Here is a 19,952-nt window from a genome sequence, read left to right as displayed (position 1 = left end):
CGCTGCGGTGGCTGCGATTGGGGAAGCGGCGCGAGGGGTGGGGATGGCCCCGCCCACGCCCCGGAGGCCGGGCCCGCCCCCTCGCTCGCTCCGCGACGGCGGGAGGGCTGCGGGCCGGGAGGGCGCCGCGCGCCGCCGCCATGGCGCCGTTGCCGTGGCCCCGGCTGCTGCTGCTGCCGTTCGGGTGCTTCGCGCTGCTATTGTCACCGCCGCCCGGTGCTGCCGAGTTCAGCCCTTCCCTGGACAGCGACTTCACCTTCACGCTTCCCGCCGGCCGCAAGGAGTGCTTCTACCAGCCCATGCGCAAGGAGGCCTCGCTGGAGCTCGAGTACCAGGTGGGGCAGGGCGGCCGGGCCCCGGGAGGGCGAGGGGCTTCCCCGCGGGCTGGTCCTGAGGGAGCCGGGCGGCCCCGCATTCCGCCGCGGCGGCGTCGCTGCCGTCCCTGGGCCGTGGGCGGTGCTGGGCGGTTCGGCTGCCGGTTCCCTTTTACACCGGCGAAGTTCCGCTGGCGGCGGCACCGCCCGCCTCTGCTGCCGGCAGCTGCTTCCCGGGGGTTCCCCACCCAGGGCCGCGGCTGGAGCCGCCTCAGGGCGCTCCGCCAGCACGGCCCTGCGAGCGGGCGGTGCGCGGGGGTCACAGGCATCCCGGAGCGCTTCCCCGAGCGGCGGCCCGGGTGGCGGCGGCGGCAGGAGGCCGCCCGCCCGGTCCGCCGCGGTGCGGGGCTCTGCTGGCACTGCGCAGCGCCCGTAGAGCCGCGCTGGAGCTACACGCTGTTAAAAGCTGTATCTTTGGGAGGAAAAAACCCAGACTTTTACAGCCTTTTTAAAATGTTCTATCAGATTTATTTTTTTCCCTGAGATCTGAAGTTGCTATCTTTTAAAACAGCAAAAATTTACAAAGTTAACGTCTGTGACCTTGTGTAGTAGCTCTAAAGCATAAACACGATTGTTGCTGGTGCACAAAACCCTTGCCTATCTTTGTGTTGATATTTAACACCTTTTATCTCAGTTATGAAAGTTTTCAAAAATAGTCGGCTTTAACTAGAATAACGTTAAGGTCTTGATATCCTTGGGAAAGAGTTGAGTTCCCCAGGTATCTGTGGGAAAGATCTCTGCCGCCTTTTTTTTTTTTTTCTTTCCTTAAAATAAAGACTTTTTTCAGAACAGGCACAGTGAGGGAAGCTACAGTGAATGTCTTCCCATCCTGCTACTGTGCCTCAGAATTGGCTGGAATCTGTCTCTCTCCCCTGCCCCCTTTTCCTCCCCTCTGTTTCCCAACTAGAATTACAAAGCTGAAATTCCTGATTATTTTCTAATTGTTGTTACACGCAGAACTGAACACAAATGAAAGATTGATGTGTCCAAGCTTTGTTCAGAGCCCTAAGCAAAATAGAAGTTTATTTTGCACTGGCAAAGTAGGGATTTATTTTAAACATAATCAAAATAATTTTATTTTAGAACAAATGTGTATAATTATTTTTACTCAGACATAGATTTATTAGCACTACTGCTAACCGTAATGATTCCTCTTTCTATTTGAATGTGTAGAAAAGGAGCCCTGTATGTCATTAGAAATATTTATTTTGTACTCAATTATCCTGAATTGTTAGTGGTTAAATTTAATATGTAATGTAGGATGCAGGTCATTCTCCAAAGACATAACTATGCTGATACAAGGTTTTGTTCTGGGTGTTTAGATTGTATCATAGCCCTAAAGGTACATCACTATGTATGGTTTTTAATTTGATCAGCTGTTAGCTACTAATTTTCCTTGTCCTTTCTCTCTTTTTGGTAAATCTCCAGTGTAAACTTTGCCCTCAATTTCAGCAGGAGCAGACTGCTGTACTCAAATAGCTCACTGGAAAACAAGCAGCAAAAAACTCCCCTACAGTGGACCTAAGTAATGTCATAAAAATGATCCCTGTCTGCCCCCTTATGCAGCTACTACCTTCCCTATAGAGAATTTCTACAACACAACAGATGTGGTGATACATCTGTAGCCATGTTACACAGTTAAAGCTGCACATTTTTGTAATGCTGTATGCACTTACGCGCTTAGGAAGCTAAAAGCCTTCAATTCCTTCTACCTTTGGGAAATGAGAGTGCCTTGGGAGAATTCAGACCTTAAATCTGCATCAAAAGGTGAGAAGGTCTGTGGTACAGCTTTGATTGACATAAAAAATGTAGTTGTGTCTTCTACACTGTTAATTTACCCAGCAAAGAGGACACTGCATAGATTGTATACTTGTCCAAATATATACGTGTATATACATAAAAGTGGCAGACCTTTGCTATAAAATTTCTACCACTGAACTAGGGCTGGTACTTACCCATCGATGAGGTCTGCCATAGAAGTGCTAGATTTAGCCATCTGCTGGTATTTGTACAAGTTGGCTAACCCTGCCTGTTGACAAAATTACACACATTTTTAAAAACAATTAGGGAAAGGCTTGGTATAAGCCTAGCCTAGCATAATTAGATCATATTTAGTTTAAGATTTGAAATGGCTAAAATGCTTTTGGGTTAAACCAGTGTTTAATTTGTTTCTAATTAACATGGTGTGAACTCATGGCCAGATTCAACTTTAAGATTCTTTTTGTGTCGGTTTCCTTACCTAAAAATAATTGCCTTCCCTAAAAATGTTGCCATCCGGAATGCCACTGGTTGGAGGGGTTTTTTTTGTTTGTTTCACAGGTTCTAGATGGAGCAGGATTAGATGTTGATTTTCATCTGCTGTCTCCAAAAGGTGAAACTCTAGTTTTTGATGAAAGAAAATCAGATGGAGTACATACGTAAGTTTAAAATCTTCAAACTTAGAAGTGTTCCATAAAGTACTTTTCTGTTTTCTTTAACAAATATAACTACAATAAGGGTTGAGTACATTTTATTCTTTAGTATTACAAAAGACTTTCTAATAGGACAATTTGAGAATACTAATTACCTTTTTTATAAACACTGAACACTTTTTACATGGATCTTACCATGAAGCGAAGGATATTTTTGTTTTAATGATAGCTGTTAATGGTCAGTGAACAAAAATAACTATTGTGGAGTTGGAAAAGGTCTCCACTTCTAATATCAAAAGATCTTGTCAGTCATGTAAATACACTGAGAAGTCCCCCATTTTTCTAGTCCATTTATCAAAATATGTAGTAATTACTGTAATTTTACTATATAAGAATCCCACTCATATTACAGCTTTTTTGTAATGATTAACCATGATTCAAAATGCCAATAAAGGAAGATGAAAGTAAGCTGCTGTTTTTGTCATTTTAAGCCTTAAGAGGCAGTGGGGTTGTTTTGCTATGACTTGTGCAATGTGTCTTTAGAGTTCTTATTTTTATATAAAACGCATATTCAGTTATTTCTAAGTGCATGATTGTCAGTCTTAAAGAGGAAAATTTTCTTATAAAAACTCGCTTTTTGAGAACCAGCACAAAAAGTGTAGTTAGTTTAATGACATTTTGCTTATACACACAGGGTAGAAACAGAAGATGGGGATTACATGTTCTGCTTTGACAACACATTCAGTACCATTTCTGAAAAGGTGATTTTCTTTGAACTGATCCTGGACAATATGGGAGAAGACGGCCAAGATCAGGAAGACTGGAAGAAGTACGTTACAGGCACGGATCTCCTAGATATGAAATTGGAAGACATTCTGGTTAGTACTTGGATCTTTAATTCTTTTCAATGTAAGAACATTCGTAAAAAACATCACTGTCATTTAGCCATTCTGCCTTAGTCTGGTGTATCATCCTGGAAACTATACCAGTTTCATATATTGCTTCCACACAGACACTTGAGAATATTTTCAGAATAGACCCTTAATCAGCAAGAAAAAAAACCCCTAGCTCTCAAAGTCACCATTTCCAATACATCTTTCTTCCTACTCCCAAAATGGGACATTTTCCCTAGCAGCAATGAAATGAATATTTATAGTATTAAAGTATTGCTTAATCCCAATGATGTAGTTGGAATCACTGCATAGATTTTTAACGATGTTTGAAAATGAAGTACTGCGTTAGCCTCTTCTTCCCATCTTTGCAGAAGTGCCCCAAGCAGTATATGGATTAATATTTCTGTCTTCAATAACTTATATATTATTCTCTTGGGTTTTTTTTCCCAAAAAAACTTTATTTTGCCTTTTCAAACTAATAAAGAGGACAGGAGTTAATCTCTACACTGCAGGTTCACCTTTGCAGACATTCTATGAATGGTAATATTTCCTTAAACTGTACACTGACCCTGTTTGATGCAGGATGAAGACTACTGCCAAGTCAAACCTTTTACTCCCTTTCATGATCATTAAATGCTGAGATTACTCTTAAAATAGAGTATTGTTTGGTGTTCCTGTACTGTTCTTAGTGCTTGCTAGGATGCAGTAAGCCATTGTTTGCTCATAGCTACAGACAACGGGTATCTCAAAATGAAACCAACATCCACAAACACTGAATACACTGGTGTAGAGTGTGACATTGTTTGTATGTATTCTATTTATTGTAATGAAATCCAGATTTTTAAACAACAAAAAAACCCTTCATGTTTAAGATCTTTTATAGGTATACAATACAATTTTAAATAGTTAAAACCAAACACAGAATCTGAAAAGCTGGCCCTATCTTCTTTAAAATTGGCAATCAAGACAATTAGAAAAAACAAAATTTATAGGGGAAATCGTGAAGAAAATCCCTCTCTTGCTAATCACGAGCAATACTTGAATGGATATGATAGCTACTCGTGTATATACTAGTATCTCTTCCAAAAGGAAAAGAAATGCAGAGCTTGTCTTTGAGAGCCTTGAAGATCTTATGAAGTAGGTAATTTTTGTAAAGTTAACATTAGTATTTGATGCCATTGTTTACTTTGTCAAGTTATCACTTTACTTGCAAGTTCTGCCAGGACTTACATAAACATTTAAGTAGTTTTAAGTTTTTAAAGATAACATAGTTGCTGGGGAAAATGGGGAATTTTATTTTTAAAGCTCTTTTATGGTGTTGATGTTCTTTATTGTGCAACACGTGAACTTTATTATCATAAAATAGCTCTTTTGAAATACTTGTTAAATGTGCAACAGAGAAAATGTCCATGCAGAAAATGTTACTGCTGGGTTTAACCTTTTTTTTTAAAAAAAATTTCTAGGCTCCTATTACTGCACACTTCAATTTTCTCACTAAAAGTTACTTCAGGGTCCCATAATTATATCAAGAACATAAATCAGCACTTCATTAAATCAGCTTTTAAGTTGTAACTACATTATGTTGTGGATGAAACTTTAACAGATTATAGGACTAGGTGTTTACTTCATAAATCCAGAATAAGGAGTGAATCTTGAGCTGCTGTTATTATAACCAAAGTGTCCATGTACTTCCTCTGGTTCTCTCTGTAGGACCTCCAGTTGTCCTACTCACAATTTATTGTCAACATTCTGCTTTAGTAACAAAGCTGAAGCAGCAGTTTATAGCCACTACAGGGAAAGCATAAGAAGATGGGAACATAACATTACTGTACTACTTTTCTTTTGCTACAGCTACAGTTCTGATGGTAGCTGGCATCAAAAAATTACTTAATTTGATTATGCAGCAGAAAAAACCCTACATTTGTCTGCTAGTACATAATTTGTTTTTGTTTTGAGACTAGTTCTGCACAGATCACTGTTTCTTACTTGTCTGAATACCTGGAATCACTGTTCCCCAAGATACGGAGTATTAAAAAGCTGATTTTAGGTTGGATTTCTCTCTCACCTCCCTAGCATGTAAAAGAGAAAAACCAAATTACTGTAAAACCTTAATGCTATGTTAAATTAAGCCTTTTTAGGTGATGCACAATAAACAGATTAATTAATGAACAGACAAATTAATGAAAACTGTGGTGAAGTTACATTTTAAAGTGAAATTAATTGTCTGCTTGGCAAGACATTAAATTATAGGTGGTATAAAGTATCAATATTCTGTATGTGTTGCAAGCACAAGTGTTAATTCAGGTGTTCTTTTTTTCTTTTAAAAATACTCTTGTTACTTACCAGGAATCCATCAACAGTGTCAAAGCCAGATTAAGTAAAAGTGTCCAGATTCAGACCCTGCTCAGAGCGTTTGAGGCTCGTGACCGAAATATACAAGAAAGCAACTTTGACAGAGTGAATTTCTGGTCCATGGTCAACTTGGGAGTAATGGTGGTGGTATCAGCTGTTCAGGTTTACATGCTGAAAAGTCTCTTTGAAGATAAGAGGAAAAGTAGAACTTAATATTCGGTATGATCATAACGATATAACAGGTATGAGGGGAGAGGGGGAGCAATAACCTCCTACAGTAAAGAGAACAAAAGGAAAACATGACCTTACAGATTCTTTTGAAGAGGCACTAGACATCAGGTTTTCAATTAATGTTGGGCTTTTTGATTGTTTTGTGGTGAGGGTGGTCTTGTTTGTTTAACATGAATGGAATGCCTTAGCCCAAGCTCTTCCATTTTTGCAAGTGCTACTAACTATTTTTTTGTACTTGTAGCATTTGTTAAACATTGTTAATGACTAACTTATGCATAGTGCACAAGATGCTTGGTGCATATGCAAAGTAATGTTAATATTGTCACTTTTTTCATGTTCACATAAAACTTTAAATGGTAACTTAGCAAATTAACCAATGGCTGTTAAACATTGAATTTACATATGTGCCTAAGTGTTTACAGGATTGAGGCCCACAGGGGTAGTTTGTGGTACTGTCATTTATTTTTGAAGTTACATGTTTTTAAAAATCCTCAGCTTCTGTTGTACAGCACCACAGAGAAACACTGGGCTAACATTGTGAGAACAAAATGAGAACTCTTTTTATATACAGATGACTAACATCAGCACTTTAAGAAGGTACCATCAATGTGAAATTGAGTCAGTGTGAAAAGAATTGGAGAAAATAATTGTTATTCTTGTTTGTAAGTCTTTGTCCTGTAGTTGTACAACCCCATTTTCCTTTTTGGATGTTACATGAGATTCAAGTGACTATGATATACAAACGAATACACATAGACCTTGAAGTATGGTTTGCAAAGTCTTAAGTTACTGTAACCTCATATAATAGAAAATTTTCAAGAAGTCATTTCTCATTATTCTTTCCCTTTAATAAGGGGGCGTCACAATATGTGAAAACTCAACATAAATGTTTGTAGTCTCAAACTCCCTCTTATTTGCCAATTTATTTTTTATTAGTTTTTGTCTACTACATCTAGGAATAATGTAGCAGTTAATAGAATGACTTACATAGGCATGAAAAACCAAAGCTGTTAACCTCAACTATCCCTTTTTGCTCATCCTCACAAGTCTTGTAGCTGTGTAAGTACACTCAGTTCCTATGAGCAGTGTTTCTATATCTAGGTATTTATACGACTAAGGCATGAATTACATGAGCAGTAAGTTCAGGCTTCAAATTTTAGTATCAACTGAATATGTAATATCTCTTAACTAAGGCAAAGGTATCCTCAAATGAGTAATTTGTAATTTCTAGGTGAAGTGGCTTTTAACAGTGGAGTGAGAGTGTGGAGAATTTTTGCCAAAACCGCTGCTATATGAGAACTAACTTTTTTTAATACTTCAAAGTTAGTCATTTTTACAATGTGCCAAGTCACTGAAATTTCCTGTATAAATGTGTTAAACTACATTTTGTCACAAGTGTTTTTAAAAAACCCTTTCTTAAAAACCACTTTAAAAAGTGTTTTTAAAAAAGCATATGTATTAGTGTTCTGCCTGTTGTTGGGTCATCTGGGTATGAAAAGCAGAATTGCAACTTTGAGACTTTGTTTAAAAAATTATTTTATAGTGATAAAGCAGGGTCAAGAGATGCATGAAGAAACACTTTGTTCAAATGAAGCAGATGCTAGCAAGGGCTACAGTACATAGGAACAACACTTCAACTTCAGACAGTGGGACCTAGCAATAATATTTCTAAATAGTTTTTATAAGCAAAAGTATTATACCTTACAGAACTTGTTATAGAGGGCTCCAAAGGCTGTTGAGCTACTTTTTCTTTCTGCAAAGCTGTGTCAAAAATTGTTTCCCTTTAGGGTTCTGCATATTTTTCCACCTGATGCTTTCTATTCTAAACCGCCTGAAATTAGAAAGCTTATTTCTGTGATCAGGACCAAGTCTAGGAAAAATTAATTCTTTCTGCTAGAGTGGCAAATATTATTTTTCTGCCATTTCCCTGTACATATGCCAGTACCAACATACCATATATCTACATCAGGGCATAAGTCAAAACTCAGTGAAGTCAACTTCCAAGGTTTTGATCAGGTCCCACAGGACAGGCAAGTAAGATTCCTAGGGCTCTCTGCCTGTTTTGCTAGAAGAGGAGATCTATTTTCACCTGCATCACCATGAGTGTGATGCTACAAACCATCTGCAGAATGCTGAACCAGCTCTGTGAAGCTGTGACTAAAACATCTACCTCTTACATCAAAGCTACTAAGATTCTAGATTTCAGCTTAGACCTCCAACAGATGAGCTCTGCCAGGTTTTGCAAGGGCACCTTGGGGGATTACCTTCCCCAGCTGCTCTGCTGTGCCTCTCTGACAGTGGTTATACGTCCAAGTGGCAAAACAGTATCGTGTATGAGCTTAAGCTGCTCATGAATGCAGACTTCTCTCAAAGACACAAGAATGAACTGCACCAGTTTCTTCAATTACAAATAGCAGTCTCTGGTAGAAGGAAAATAACACAAATGTCAGCAGAGTTCATGTGGAAGAAATTATTATTTTGCAACTAAGACCTCTGACTATTTTCTCTCCAATCAAGGTTCATTATAGAAAACAAAACGGGGAATAACTGTAAAGGTAATTGTGCTTTGACTTTGGCAGCTGGAATGTTTATCAGAGGTGAAGGATTTGGCATTTAAACTTGCAGCTAAATCAAGTTTCATTTGGATTTTGAAGAGTAGATTGCTTTTGATTATGTAAAATTTACAAAGGAGAATATAAATTTTTTTCTTAATGGATTTTTTTATTCAGAAATAAATGTTTTAAGACTTGCAGATGTTGAATAAAATTATGCAAAACAGATTTTCAATAAATGAAGTTTAAACCTGTGTTTGTGTTCTTCATTTCATAACGAAGGGAAGAATGCTTTACCTATGAATGCTGCAAAAGATCAAGGATACTAAGTTAACAAGAACCTTGTTTCTAGTAATGCAGCTTTTTCATTTCTTCCTTATGCAGTGTTCAAATTCTGTTCTTATTCACTGTAACCCAAAACCAACTTTATCAATGCAGATTACTTAAGATTTAGACATGTGTCAGATCAGAATGACACCAACCTCTGTAACTTCAAAACTAAATGTATTTTGTGTTATCAGATGCATGTCAGGTATGAGCCTTTTATTTTTTTCAGTATTTGCACCTTACCTCCAATTTATTACACACATGCACAGAACAGGGTAGCTTCCAGTTATGCAGGCAGTAAGGTTCAGAGCAATTCCAAGAATAGTAGGTATTTTCTTGTGCAAAATTATAGTAGAGGTCCGTAACACTACTGAGACTAGTAAACTAATGTGTTCAAAGCAAGAGAAAGTAAGGCCAGCCTAAGTCAAGATAGCTTGGTATTAAACTATTTGTCTAGTTGAGGGTTACCTGTTAGTAACTAAACCCAAGTTTCTCTCCTCAAAAAAAAAAAAAAGTGAGAGGAAATATCCCAAGGAACAGATTATGGGAATTTGTAAACTTGTGGTACCACAAAGAGCAGCAAATTGACACTTGAACTCAAAAAACACTTTACTGCTCTAACCAGTGGCCATTTGTCCTCATCAACTCTCTTCAGAAAGGTACTTTGTTTTGATAGTGTTCTAACTTGTGTGCCTGTTTGTGTGTTTCCCATTTACAGCAGTACATTAAGTCACATAGAACTATGAGAATTTAAAAAATAAATGTATTTTTCAGCAGCAAACTTCAACTGACATCATCTGATGATCTGTTGAGTGCTTCCATTAATTTTTATATTTTTCTCCTCTAAAGAAACAATTTATTTCACAATATAAATATTTTAATTTATGATTAGGCAGAGTCAACACATTAAAAATAAACACCTAGGGAAAAATAAGGAAAACAGGAAAGTAGCATCACAAAATATCAAACCATAGCAATTAAGGTTCCCATAATATAAACTAGAGTTATTAATATGCAATAATTTCACATTATTAAGAGAATACGCAAGATCCCGAGACTAACAGCTCAAAGTTTTGGAGGAGTTTTTTCAGCTTAATCAAGCAATACACATGACAAATCCAAGCTTGTTTACTATTTCATAAGACTCCTGAGAAACCTGGGCCTGTGCGGAAGCCTGCTAACCACATTGTTCAAATAATGAAACAGGAACTTCCTTTTTGCACTGTGTTTTGAACTGATGAACTAGATATCACACAATACTAAGGTACAATGTTATGGTGCCAGATCATGCAGTTAATGGTAGAAGGAACAGTGGTTTGACTTGAAAAGATACAACAGTGAAAAAACTATCAAAAGCCATTTTGGACAAAGACATCAGAAATACGTGCAAGAGTTCCTTTTCCTGGTTTCTCGAAGTGTGCACCATGAGAAATGACACCTTCTGCCTTAACTTCTTCCTATGTACAACACAACATTCTTGTACCTGGGGCTGGCACAGGTCCATTTCATCTCACATACTCCACAGTGCAGTGCTTCCTTGTTTAACTCCACCCATTTGTCAGGTTGCAGCACTACTTAGTCTGACCATATTGGTATGGTGGTAAGACTACCTTGTTAAAAAATTGTATTCAACCAGCCACAGCAAGTACTTCTTCCCCCCGCCCCCCGTATTTTTAAAATAGATATTTACATAGCACTCTATCCTAGAGACTCGTTATCCCCAACAGTTAATTAAGACAGCCTGGAATTAAGTAGATTGAACTATATCTGATGTCTTCAAACACTAACAGTTCCTGTGCCTTCCCTAGTTTCAAAGAACAATTCTCTTTGAGACTGTTCTGTTTTAGAACTTACCAACTTTTGCTGCAGATGGGAAACAAACAACTCTGTTATCACTGAGAAATGGCTTCTGTGAAGCCCTTCTTTTTCAATGCTTCCCCCTGCTCCACTAGTACTCTATCACCAAAACTCACTATTCATACAGAAGGAATGCTTGTACAGAGAAAAGCACCATATTTGTAAATTATTGCAGAGCAGATCAAAAGCTATACACACCTTACTGTTTGATTTTGTTTTCAAACCCAACAATTTACTTAAGGTATCTGTGGATTTTTAATCACAGGTAAAGATAATAGTAGTAAAAATAATAGAAGAAGAAGAAAGTAGTATTAGTAAATACACCTATACTGCTGGAGTTTCACCAGAAGCATCTGAATTACATCATCTCCCATGCTCTCAATTGCTATAGTTGAGGACAGTTATTGAGACTTGGAACCCATACAACTCAGAAGTCCCTTTCTTCCCTTAGTGTGTACTAAATTTCTGGAAACAAGATATCCTCCTTCACTCTCCATCTGCTACCTGCCAAATTAGAATACAGGTGTAAGGAAGACATAGAGTTACTAAGAGAAAAGTTCTAAAAGCATGTAATCTATAGTCTGTATCTTTATGTCAACATTATGTTAAAAGGACCTGACATTAACCATCTAATTAAGGTCATTTTGCTATTATGCTGGAGTATTTCAGGGAGTGGTAAAAATCAAGTCAAAAAAACCTATGACTGTCCAGACAAAAAGCTTCTGCCTGTTCAGTCAATCCAAGTTCCAAAAAATCAGTGAGAAGACTCTTGATTACATTCTCTGGAAAGACAGGAAAAGGGTAGAACCAGACCCCACCACCCTGCCTCCAAAGCCCTGAGCGTGTTTCAGCCATTACTCACTTATGACGCCTCTCCTGAAACCATTCTTCTCAGTCACTTCTCTCCCACAGGATGACACCACAAGACTGGGAAGAAGGAAATGGGCTCAGGCATCAAGTGGCCAAACAGATAGGAATTCCCGTTCTAAAGCTTCAGCACTTACCTCTGAATGAGCGGGGCAGGTGAGCGTCTACAATACCTAAGCTCATTACCACAAGCAGAGAAGAAAAAGCATGGGAGGAAAGAAGGCAAGGACTGAATTAGGATATTTTTTCTAGGGTGGTGGTTTTTTTGGTTTTTTTGTTGGTTTTTTTTTTTTTTTACAGTCCATCAAAGGCTGTCTTTTTAATAAGCATTTCACAGCCCACTTAGACTTCCTTAAAAATAAACTCCCATTGTAATTAAATACATTTAAATAGTTTCTCATTGTATTTCTCAGACTTGTGTATTTCTATGCATAAGTATACATATATTTATATATACACATGCTTTTCTGCAACAAACCAGTTAGCCTCTGTAGTCCATTTGTCAGAAAGGACAGTTCTGAGTGTGGATTTTGTACTAAAAGCACCACTTCCCCTAACCAAGGAACTTTGCGTTTTTATTTTGATCAATTCTTAGTTCTACCTTCTACTCCTTCCCTTTTTAGGGAACTTTTTAGGAACTTTTCCTTCCACTACAAAACCTTTCTAATAGTTCATTCATTACTTCCCTTTCCCTTAATTTCCAGCCATTGTTGATAACCTCTAGAATTTTACTCTCTTAGTGCTTTCCAATCTCTGCTATCATGCAACCAATTTGTGAAGTTATGAATACCAAGCGGGTGAAAAAACACAAAGCAAGCAACCTTAGTAACATTCATGAGAGAGAAACATGTACGTAGTGAAGCAATAACTATGACATCAGATGATGACACAAGTGAATGCAAGAATAGCAAGTTTTGTGAGTATTCATTAGGGAATGGCAGAGCACAAATGAAGTACTTTGAAATGGTGTTTACAGAAGAACAAATTATTTAGAGCGAGATAGCACTATTAATTAGCTTCTTGCTACGAAGCAGGTTTTGAAGCAAATGAGCTTACTAGAGTAAGACTGCAGATGTCAAGACTACAAGTTAATGCTACCACACTGGTCATTAAGTAAACAGAACACTAGGAAACCAAAACCACATGGAAGTCAATCAGTGCCAAACACAAAATAGCTAATAATGGGAAGAGAACAGAATATTGTCAAATTCAGAAGCCAGAAACAAATTATAACAAGTGAAGAAATACACACTGGTGAAATAATGTCAGTGATCAGATTAGGAGAAAGATGATATGAAAAGAGCTGTATGAGCTACAGCTGTATTTGAAAAACTAGTATCAGCAAGGCGAAATATTTTGGTATCAATGAAAACCAGCAACTGCTGATGTTACAGTATATGGATCTCAATGCTGGAATATGAAAAAGTCTGATAAAAAATAGCAGAGATGAGCTAGCTGAGAGGAACATTAAGAGATTCAGAAATGCAAAACAGATTAAAACATCATGACAGTACAAAAAACCTACTGTTTCATTGTTGCTGAATGATAGAAGTGAAAGACTGAGCTTGGAATTCAATGCTTTTGCCAGTCTCAGACTGTGCACAGCTACTTGTCTTTTCTTTTGTTTCTGTTGTCCTGCATTATCTTTTCTAGAAGATGGTAATTCCCCTTTCAACTTTCTTCAGGGACTCCAAAAGAGTCTCTTTTCCTCCATCTTTCTCTTCTTTATACCTCACCTATAGACAATCCAATTGACAAAAAAAAAAAGCACAACACAACAACTCTTCTATAAACTTTAGGTTGACAACTGATTTTTTTTTTACTCACACATTACATTTTTCTGACCAAACTAGGATCTCAGATCTGACACCTCCACATGAGTGTTTAGCCATCAGCTTATGTTCAGCACCAACCAAACACAACTCACCATCATAAACCCTTTTCTCAATTCCTAGAAAATACAATTTTCTGCCATCATACCCTTAACTGCAAGTGTTACTTTTCATTCAGGCAGATATGAGGGAACTAGAGAAGTGAGAGTTTAAAGGCCTGAAAATGTTACCTGCACAGCATTTGCAAGATTCCTCCTCTTCCCTCTATGCACAGAACTGATGCTCCTGTCCAGTTCATCCTTATCACTACATTCTGACTATTGCTCCGTCTCCAGCCTTGGCATGTTCCATTTCAATCCACCAATTTCCTTTCAAAATATAACACTAAAGATCACTTTAGTAGGATGTTCCACAGACATGACCATTTTTCTGTTTATGAACTTATCTTCCCCCCCACTCCCTAGACAAACTGCTTGTCTTCACCTTCACGGCCTTTTTTTGGTTTATTTCTTCTTGTTAAATCAAAATATTGACTTTTGTTTCACATATCACGGTGAGAGATTTTTCAAAATTCCTTTGTAATCTCACTCAAAATGCCTGTTATGCATAGAAAAGCATAGTTTTTATTCAAAATTCCTCTTGAAGTTTTTGTTGAGAACAATTATTTGACAAATAGTTCACTATGACTATTATTTTACAATTGTGACCAAAACGTGCTATTACTTATTTGCTGTCTTGTTCATGTGATGCCTACATTTTTAGAATGGCCTCACGAGAGGCTTCACCTACCTAAACACTACTGTAATACAAATTATAATGGAATAATATTAAATCTGATACACATAGGAATAGTTCTAAATCAGTGACCACAACGAAGTTGAATTACATATATTTACACACATGCATACATACAATGATCAAGTCATACCAAAATGAAATCGTTAGGTACAGCAACATTTGTATTTTTCTTTTAGACACTCCATTACTACATACAATGAAATTCACATAAAATGAGAGAAAGGCATTTGTAGGTGTGCTTTAATTAGTACTCTAGCTGTATCTTCAGCAGCACTATTGCAGCATTTTCCAGTACATGACACCTTGTAACAAAGCATCCCTCAAGCATAGATGGAACACTAGTTAGTGTCTATGTGCAGAGCAAGTGTCTCCAGGACAGTAACAGGAAAGCTAGAGATGAGAAACAATGGATGGGAAGATGCCACCAAGTATGTACTTCACAAGAATACAGAATCAAAACTCATTCTTCTCTCTCAAAAAATACACACATTTAATGTTGGTCTTTTAATTCTAAGAAAAAAGCAATTCCAAAAATACAAACTGAACATCAGAGTCAAGTCAACCACCATAATAAAATGAAACAACATTCACAACAATTAAGTCTATGGACAGCATAAGTTTGACAAATATTTTCTCTCCCCTCCCCCCCCTCCACTTAAGTCCTCAAGTACATTCCAATGTTTATCTTTAAATGAAACTTTATGAAAAATACTGCTGGTGTTCAGTTAGAATTAAAGGACTTGGATAAAGTGAAACACTAAAGACAGATACAGATGGTGTGAGTAAGGTTACAAAGGCTTTACATTTTGCATTATCCCAAGATATAAACATTCAAAAATTAACATGAAGTTGCTGTGTTATCAAAATATTGCAGCTATAGGCAAGGCAACATTAAATTAATAGCTGAGGGTGTGAGAAAAAACACATTTTAGTGAAGGTAAACAGAAGTGGCAGTTTTTAATTAGCATTTTTATAAAGCTAGTATTACCCGGCCTGCCATAAACCAAGCACAGGATAAAAAGCTTTCTCTGCTTCCTTTGGCTATAAGGTGACAGAGGGAAAAAAAAAAAAAGAAAAAAAATAATCACCTTTGAGATGTTCAAGATGAGCAGAAAAAGTCAAATAATCAAGTAATGGAAGAAATAAGTACTAACCTAGGCAGTACACTTTAAACCACTCTGTCACTTCTAAGTGTTACATAATTTTATTTTGGTGGTAAACTGTAAGCATATAAGAAAACTAACCTTATGCAGCACAGTGAATAACCAAAGTAAAAATATTCTTCTGTTTACTCTTTGGCTAAAACCCCCTCAAAAGTAGCAGACAAAAAAAAAAACATTTAATACTGGCAAGAAATTTTTTTGACTTTTTTAAACAAGTAAAATAAACTTATCAATTTAAAACTTGGTACATTTTATAAAAACAAAAGAGGTAATGTTGTAATAAAATCAGTAATGTTACTTCAAATGGCAACAAACTATTTGTTGACCCTGTGCAATAATACACTTTGTTCATACTACATTTATCAAAATATGACTGTTTCTACAAATATGTAGTAATCTTGTGTGTGACTCCTGTCAACTTCTAACTGGGACACAAAATTTACAATCAGTGTGCCACAATAACTTTCAAGTTGTTATTTCTAGTAGAGTTAATTTCAAAATGTTCAGATCCTGCATTATTTTTTAACAGTTAATTCACATGGAAAATAATGGAATATATCACCTAGAGCATATGAACATCTATGACTGCACCCATTGCCAGAACACGCTGCACTGGTTTGACACTTTTCCTTAGTACATAGAAAGCAACAGCACCCAATAAGCCTGAGAAGAAATGCTGCTGTGTAAATACTGGCAACTATTCCTGAAAAAAGAATTATGGGATGTATTCTCAGAATCTGCCCGATCCCATAATTTGTATTGCATAGGTCACAATCACACATATATATACACGCACAAGTATGTGTGTGAATATATACATATGTATATACACACACACACATGCGCACACACACACACACAAAGAATATATTAAGAAGACAATGAAGTCTGGTCACAGAGCAATTTACAGGCTCAATATATTTTTTCTTTTTTTTTTTTTACACTTTGTTTGAAAGAAAACTTCAGTATTTTACAGTCTTCAGTAGGCATTATATACACTGCACTTATGAAATCTAGAAAGTATTGAAATAGAAATACATTTCTGCAAACATTTGGGTAAGAAAACAAACCAAAATTTTTCAAAGATTTGTGCTATCTACATAGTATTTTCTCTAAATCACAATAACTGTATCCATGGAATGTTCTCTAGAAAATGTCTTTTTTTTTTTAAACACCATGCACATTTTTAAGCAATTGTAACCCAAAATATCCCAACCTAAAACAATCTAACAATGTTCAGATTAAAAAATTTAAGTTTCAGATCAGATTTTAAAAAGATAAGTCTTTATCACAAGAGCTGTAATGATAACAATTACATGTTAAGGCTAAACTGGTTTTGTTTTGTTTTTAGAAACACATTTAAAGACGTTTCTCTCGTGGCTCTGCATTATGAACTGTACTTACAGATGACAGTGCAGTGAACATAATGTTCCGTCCTACAGTCAGGATGCAGTTGCTCCTTCCCACTCCACAAGATACTGCACCTTTCCATCAAGTGTCACCCGACGAGCCAAAACACGGTATTTTTCCCCACAAGCTATTCTACCTGCTGCACCAAAATAACTAGTAATTGAGTTCTTTAGATGATTGAGCTGTAACTCCTGATCTGCTAAGTTGTTAAGTATCTCTGTATTGAGTTCATCATATTGGTAATCTTCCTTGCTCTCATCATCTTTTACAATTTCTGAATTTTGAGTTTGGAGTGCTTTACGTGGAAAGCGACCTCTTCTTCTCAAATGTGGTATTGCAGCAGGCCAAGTTCTTCCTGTACGAGTCCTTTTTCTCGAGTCAGATAAACTATTAAAAAAGAAAAACCAGCATAAATTCCAAGAAACTTATTCAAAATGTATGCTTTATCATCAGTTATTTCCATGCAACTCATAACTTTAATTCTATTTTTCAGTGATAGAAATACTTGTTGCCTAAAGATAGATGACTATAAATATGGCACTTTCAAAATAAAGATTATTTACATAAGAAAAACTGTAGTGGTTTAACAATGTCAGAAAGGTTAGCTAAATCATATTAACATATCTAGGCATAAGAGTAGTATTTTGATACAGCTTAATCCCATTCTTCAGCAAATTTAGAAGAAACAGTCTTCAGAGAAGTCTCCACCAAAGTGTGCTTAAATTCACAAATTAAAAATACAGCTTTATCACACAGGTAGGCATCAATTACAAAAGCTATACTATAAAAGAATTTGAGACTTAATGTTGGTTAGGACTAAATAAAAAAAATAATTTATGCATAGTTATTTTTTTCAAACTGAATTTATCTCAATAAATTAAAACTCTGAAATACGAAACAAGATATTGCAAAATGTATTCTACATCACTACTTTCTATAGTACACGATTTTCTAAATACTTATTATGTGTGGCCAGAAAAATATATATATCCAAAACTCACACAGATTTATCTCTGGTAATGAAAAAAGCAACTTCTGACATTATCCAAGAATAAACCATCATCCTAATATTAAAAGCATCCAAGATACACATCCTTATGAAAAATCTTACATCTATAATTTGCACATACTAAAACATGTTTGATGAAGTCCTAAATTAAATGGTACGCAAACTTTGATGTTAAGACTCCTAAGTAACATACAGAGAAAAAAAGGATATCTTTTTAACATTAAAAAAAGAATGGAATAAAGGGCAGAAATATGAAACAGTGACTCAAGTCCTTAGGTATGAATTTCAGAAGTCTCTAGGTTAAACATGAGTTTTTAAAGACAGACTATTTATAGCAGTAATGCACACATAAATGACTCATGAAAGCACTTGATAGCATGAACCAGAAAGATAGGAGATGAAGTAGACTGAGGATCCATGTACCTCAATAAGACAGAAATTTCTGTTTGCTGAACTTGAGAGGGAAAAGTTCAAATAACTATTCACAGAAAAACCGATTGTAGTTAATAATTTATGAAGACTGTGCCAAAAATTTTTCATGCTCTATTGACTGTAGAAAGTCACAAGCATACTTCTTACTCTTTAACATGAATACACAAACCTACAAAAACAAATGTTGCTAAAATAATTCAGGGTACACATCAGCTCTTTTGTGGCCTTTATTAGAAAACTAAGCTCAGGAAGTGTTTATGGAGTTTAACTCTTTCCAGTAAGTGTAATTTAACTACATATTTTACATCAACTAAAACAACTCACCCTGTGTCTTGTAAAGCAGAACTAAAGACTAGTTTTCTTTTGTCCTATTCCTTTGTATTTCCTCATGCAACCTATAGTTCTACTCTGAGTCTCAGTTGCTCATTACTTCAAATCCCAGTGAATTACCACACCTTCAGCGTTATACCCCTTTACAATATCCTCAATTCTTCTCTATTTATTCTCCCACCAGTTCTGCAATATCCTTACCTCATTTCACATCTACTCCAGCTGCCTCATAATTTAAGTCAACCTCCTACCTTATCTTCTACCTTTGTTTTGACAAAGCATCAACTATAAAAGAAACTTAAAACAAACACAAAAAAACCCGCAACAAAACAGCACTGGCAACAACTAGGCCTCAGACGATTAGGAAATTGTCTGCCTTTCTCTAAAAGTGTGGGTTGCTGGTTTGGCTCTCTCATCCAAGCGTCTATCTTCATGAATCTTGTTACACTAATTTCTCTGAAACTACCTGGATCAGATTTCATGCAAGTTAGCCAAAACGTTCAGAACTGACTGGAAGTATAACAGAACCTCAGGTTTTAAGAAACCAGATTTAGAACATTGTATGTCATGCTTTGGCAAGATATCTCTTGTAAGATCCCTGCAACTTCTGTTTATTAAGGATGAAGTATTGCTGAACCAATTGTTTCTTGTCCCCACCTTCAGAAAATGTTATTAAAATGAATATATTGCAAATCTTAATCTTTATAGCAGATAGAATAATTGAATAATTACCTATAATGTCTGGAAATGCTAGATGAGGTAGTTTCTTTCATACTGGCAGCACCTGTGGATTCCACATCTGAGGTATTGGATGAGTGTGCAGTTCCATCAGATCTCCTGATATGCAAGATAACAGGGTTGCCAAGTAATGAAAATAATCTTATGTTAAAAACTGAGCTGACATTTTGAAGCAAACAGATGAATGACATAGTATTAAAATGTTTTACAGGGGTAGGGGTTTTTTTTAATTTTGTTTTTTAATTTACCCAACAGTGCAGGGTAATTCCAAGGCTGGGTTCTCTATCACTGGAACTGGTTCATTATCCTAAGGGGGGGGGGGGAAAAAAAAAAAATTACTTCAAATTAAGTTTTAATTGCTGTATCAATTTTGTTT

At 36.6% G+C, this 19,952-nt stretch overlaps 2 protein-coding genes across 5 annotated transcripts in view; one reads left to right on the top strand and one right to left on the bottom strand.

Moving 5' to 3' along the window:
* Nucleotides 1-79: 79 nt before the first annotated feature.
* On the top strand, nucleotides 80-17,140 carry TMED5 (transmembrane p24 trafficking protein 5). 2 transcript variants are annotated; one of them, XM_074876526.1, is made up of 5 exons: nucleotides 80-335; nucleotides 2,694-2,791; nucleotides 3,480-3,663; nucleotides 11,910-12,020; nucleotides 17,009-17,140. In XM_074876526.1, exons 1-4 carry the CDS (start codon nucleotides 141-143, stop codon nucleotides 12,009-12,011), a joined length of 579 nt encoding a protein of 192 aa, XP_074732627.1. In that variant the 5' UTR covers nucleotides 80-140; the 3' UTR covers nucleotides 12,012-12,020; nucleotides 17,009-17,140. The 2 variants fall into 2 exon arrangements, with proteins under 2 accessions (XP_074732627.1, XP_074732626.1); XM_074876525.1 differs by lacking the exons at nucleotides 11,910-12,020; nucleotides 17,009-17,140 and adding an exon at nucleotides 6,025-9,067.
* Nucleotides 16,556-19,952, bottom strand: part of MTF2 (metal response element binding transcription factor 2) — a 26,781-nt gene continuing 23,384 nt past the window's right edge. For 2 of the 3 annotated variants that reach the window (XM_074876520.1, XM_074876522.1), the window contains 3 exons: nucleotides 19,825-19,883; nucleotides 19,571-19,675; nucleotides 16,556-17,454 (listed from right to left, as the gene is read on the bottom strand). In XM_074876520.1, coding sequence (XP_074732621.1) covers nucleotides 17,100-17,454; nucleotides 19,571-19,675; nucleotides 19,825-19,883 — 519 coding nt within the window. In that variant the 3' untranslated portion in view covers nucleotides 16,556-17,099. The remainder of the gene's footprint in view (nucleotides 17,455-19,570; nucleotides 19,676-19,824; nucleotides 19,884-19,952) is intronic. The other variant, XM_074876521.1, reaches the window with a different exon arrangement.

This window comes from Strix uralensis, chromosome 8 (genome assembly GCF_047716275.1).
Source record: "Strix uralensis isolate ZFMK-TIS-50842 chromosome 8, bStrUra1, whole genome shotgun sequence".
NCBI classification, from domain to species: domain Eukaryota; kingdom Metazoa; phylum Chordata; class Aves; order Strigiformes; family Strigidae; genus Strix; species Strix uralensis.
This window is presented reverse-complemented; position numbering and strand designations above follow the sequence as displayed.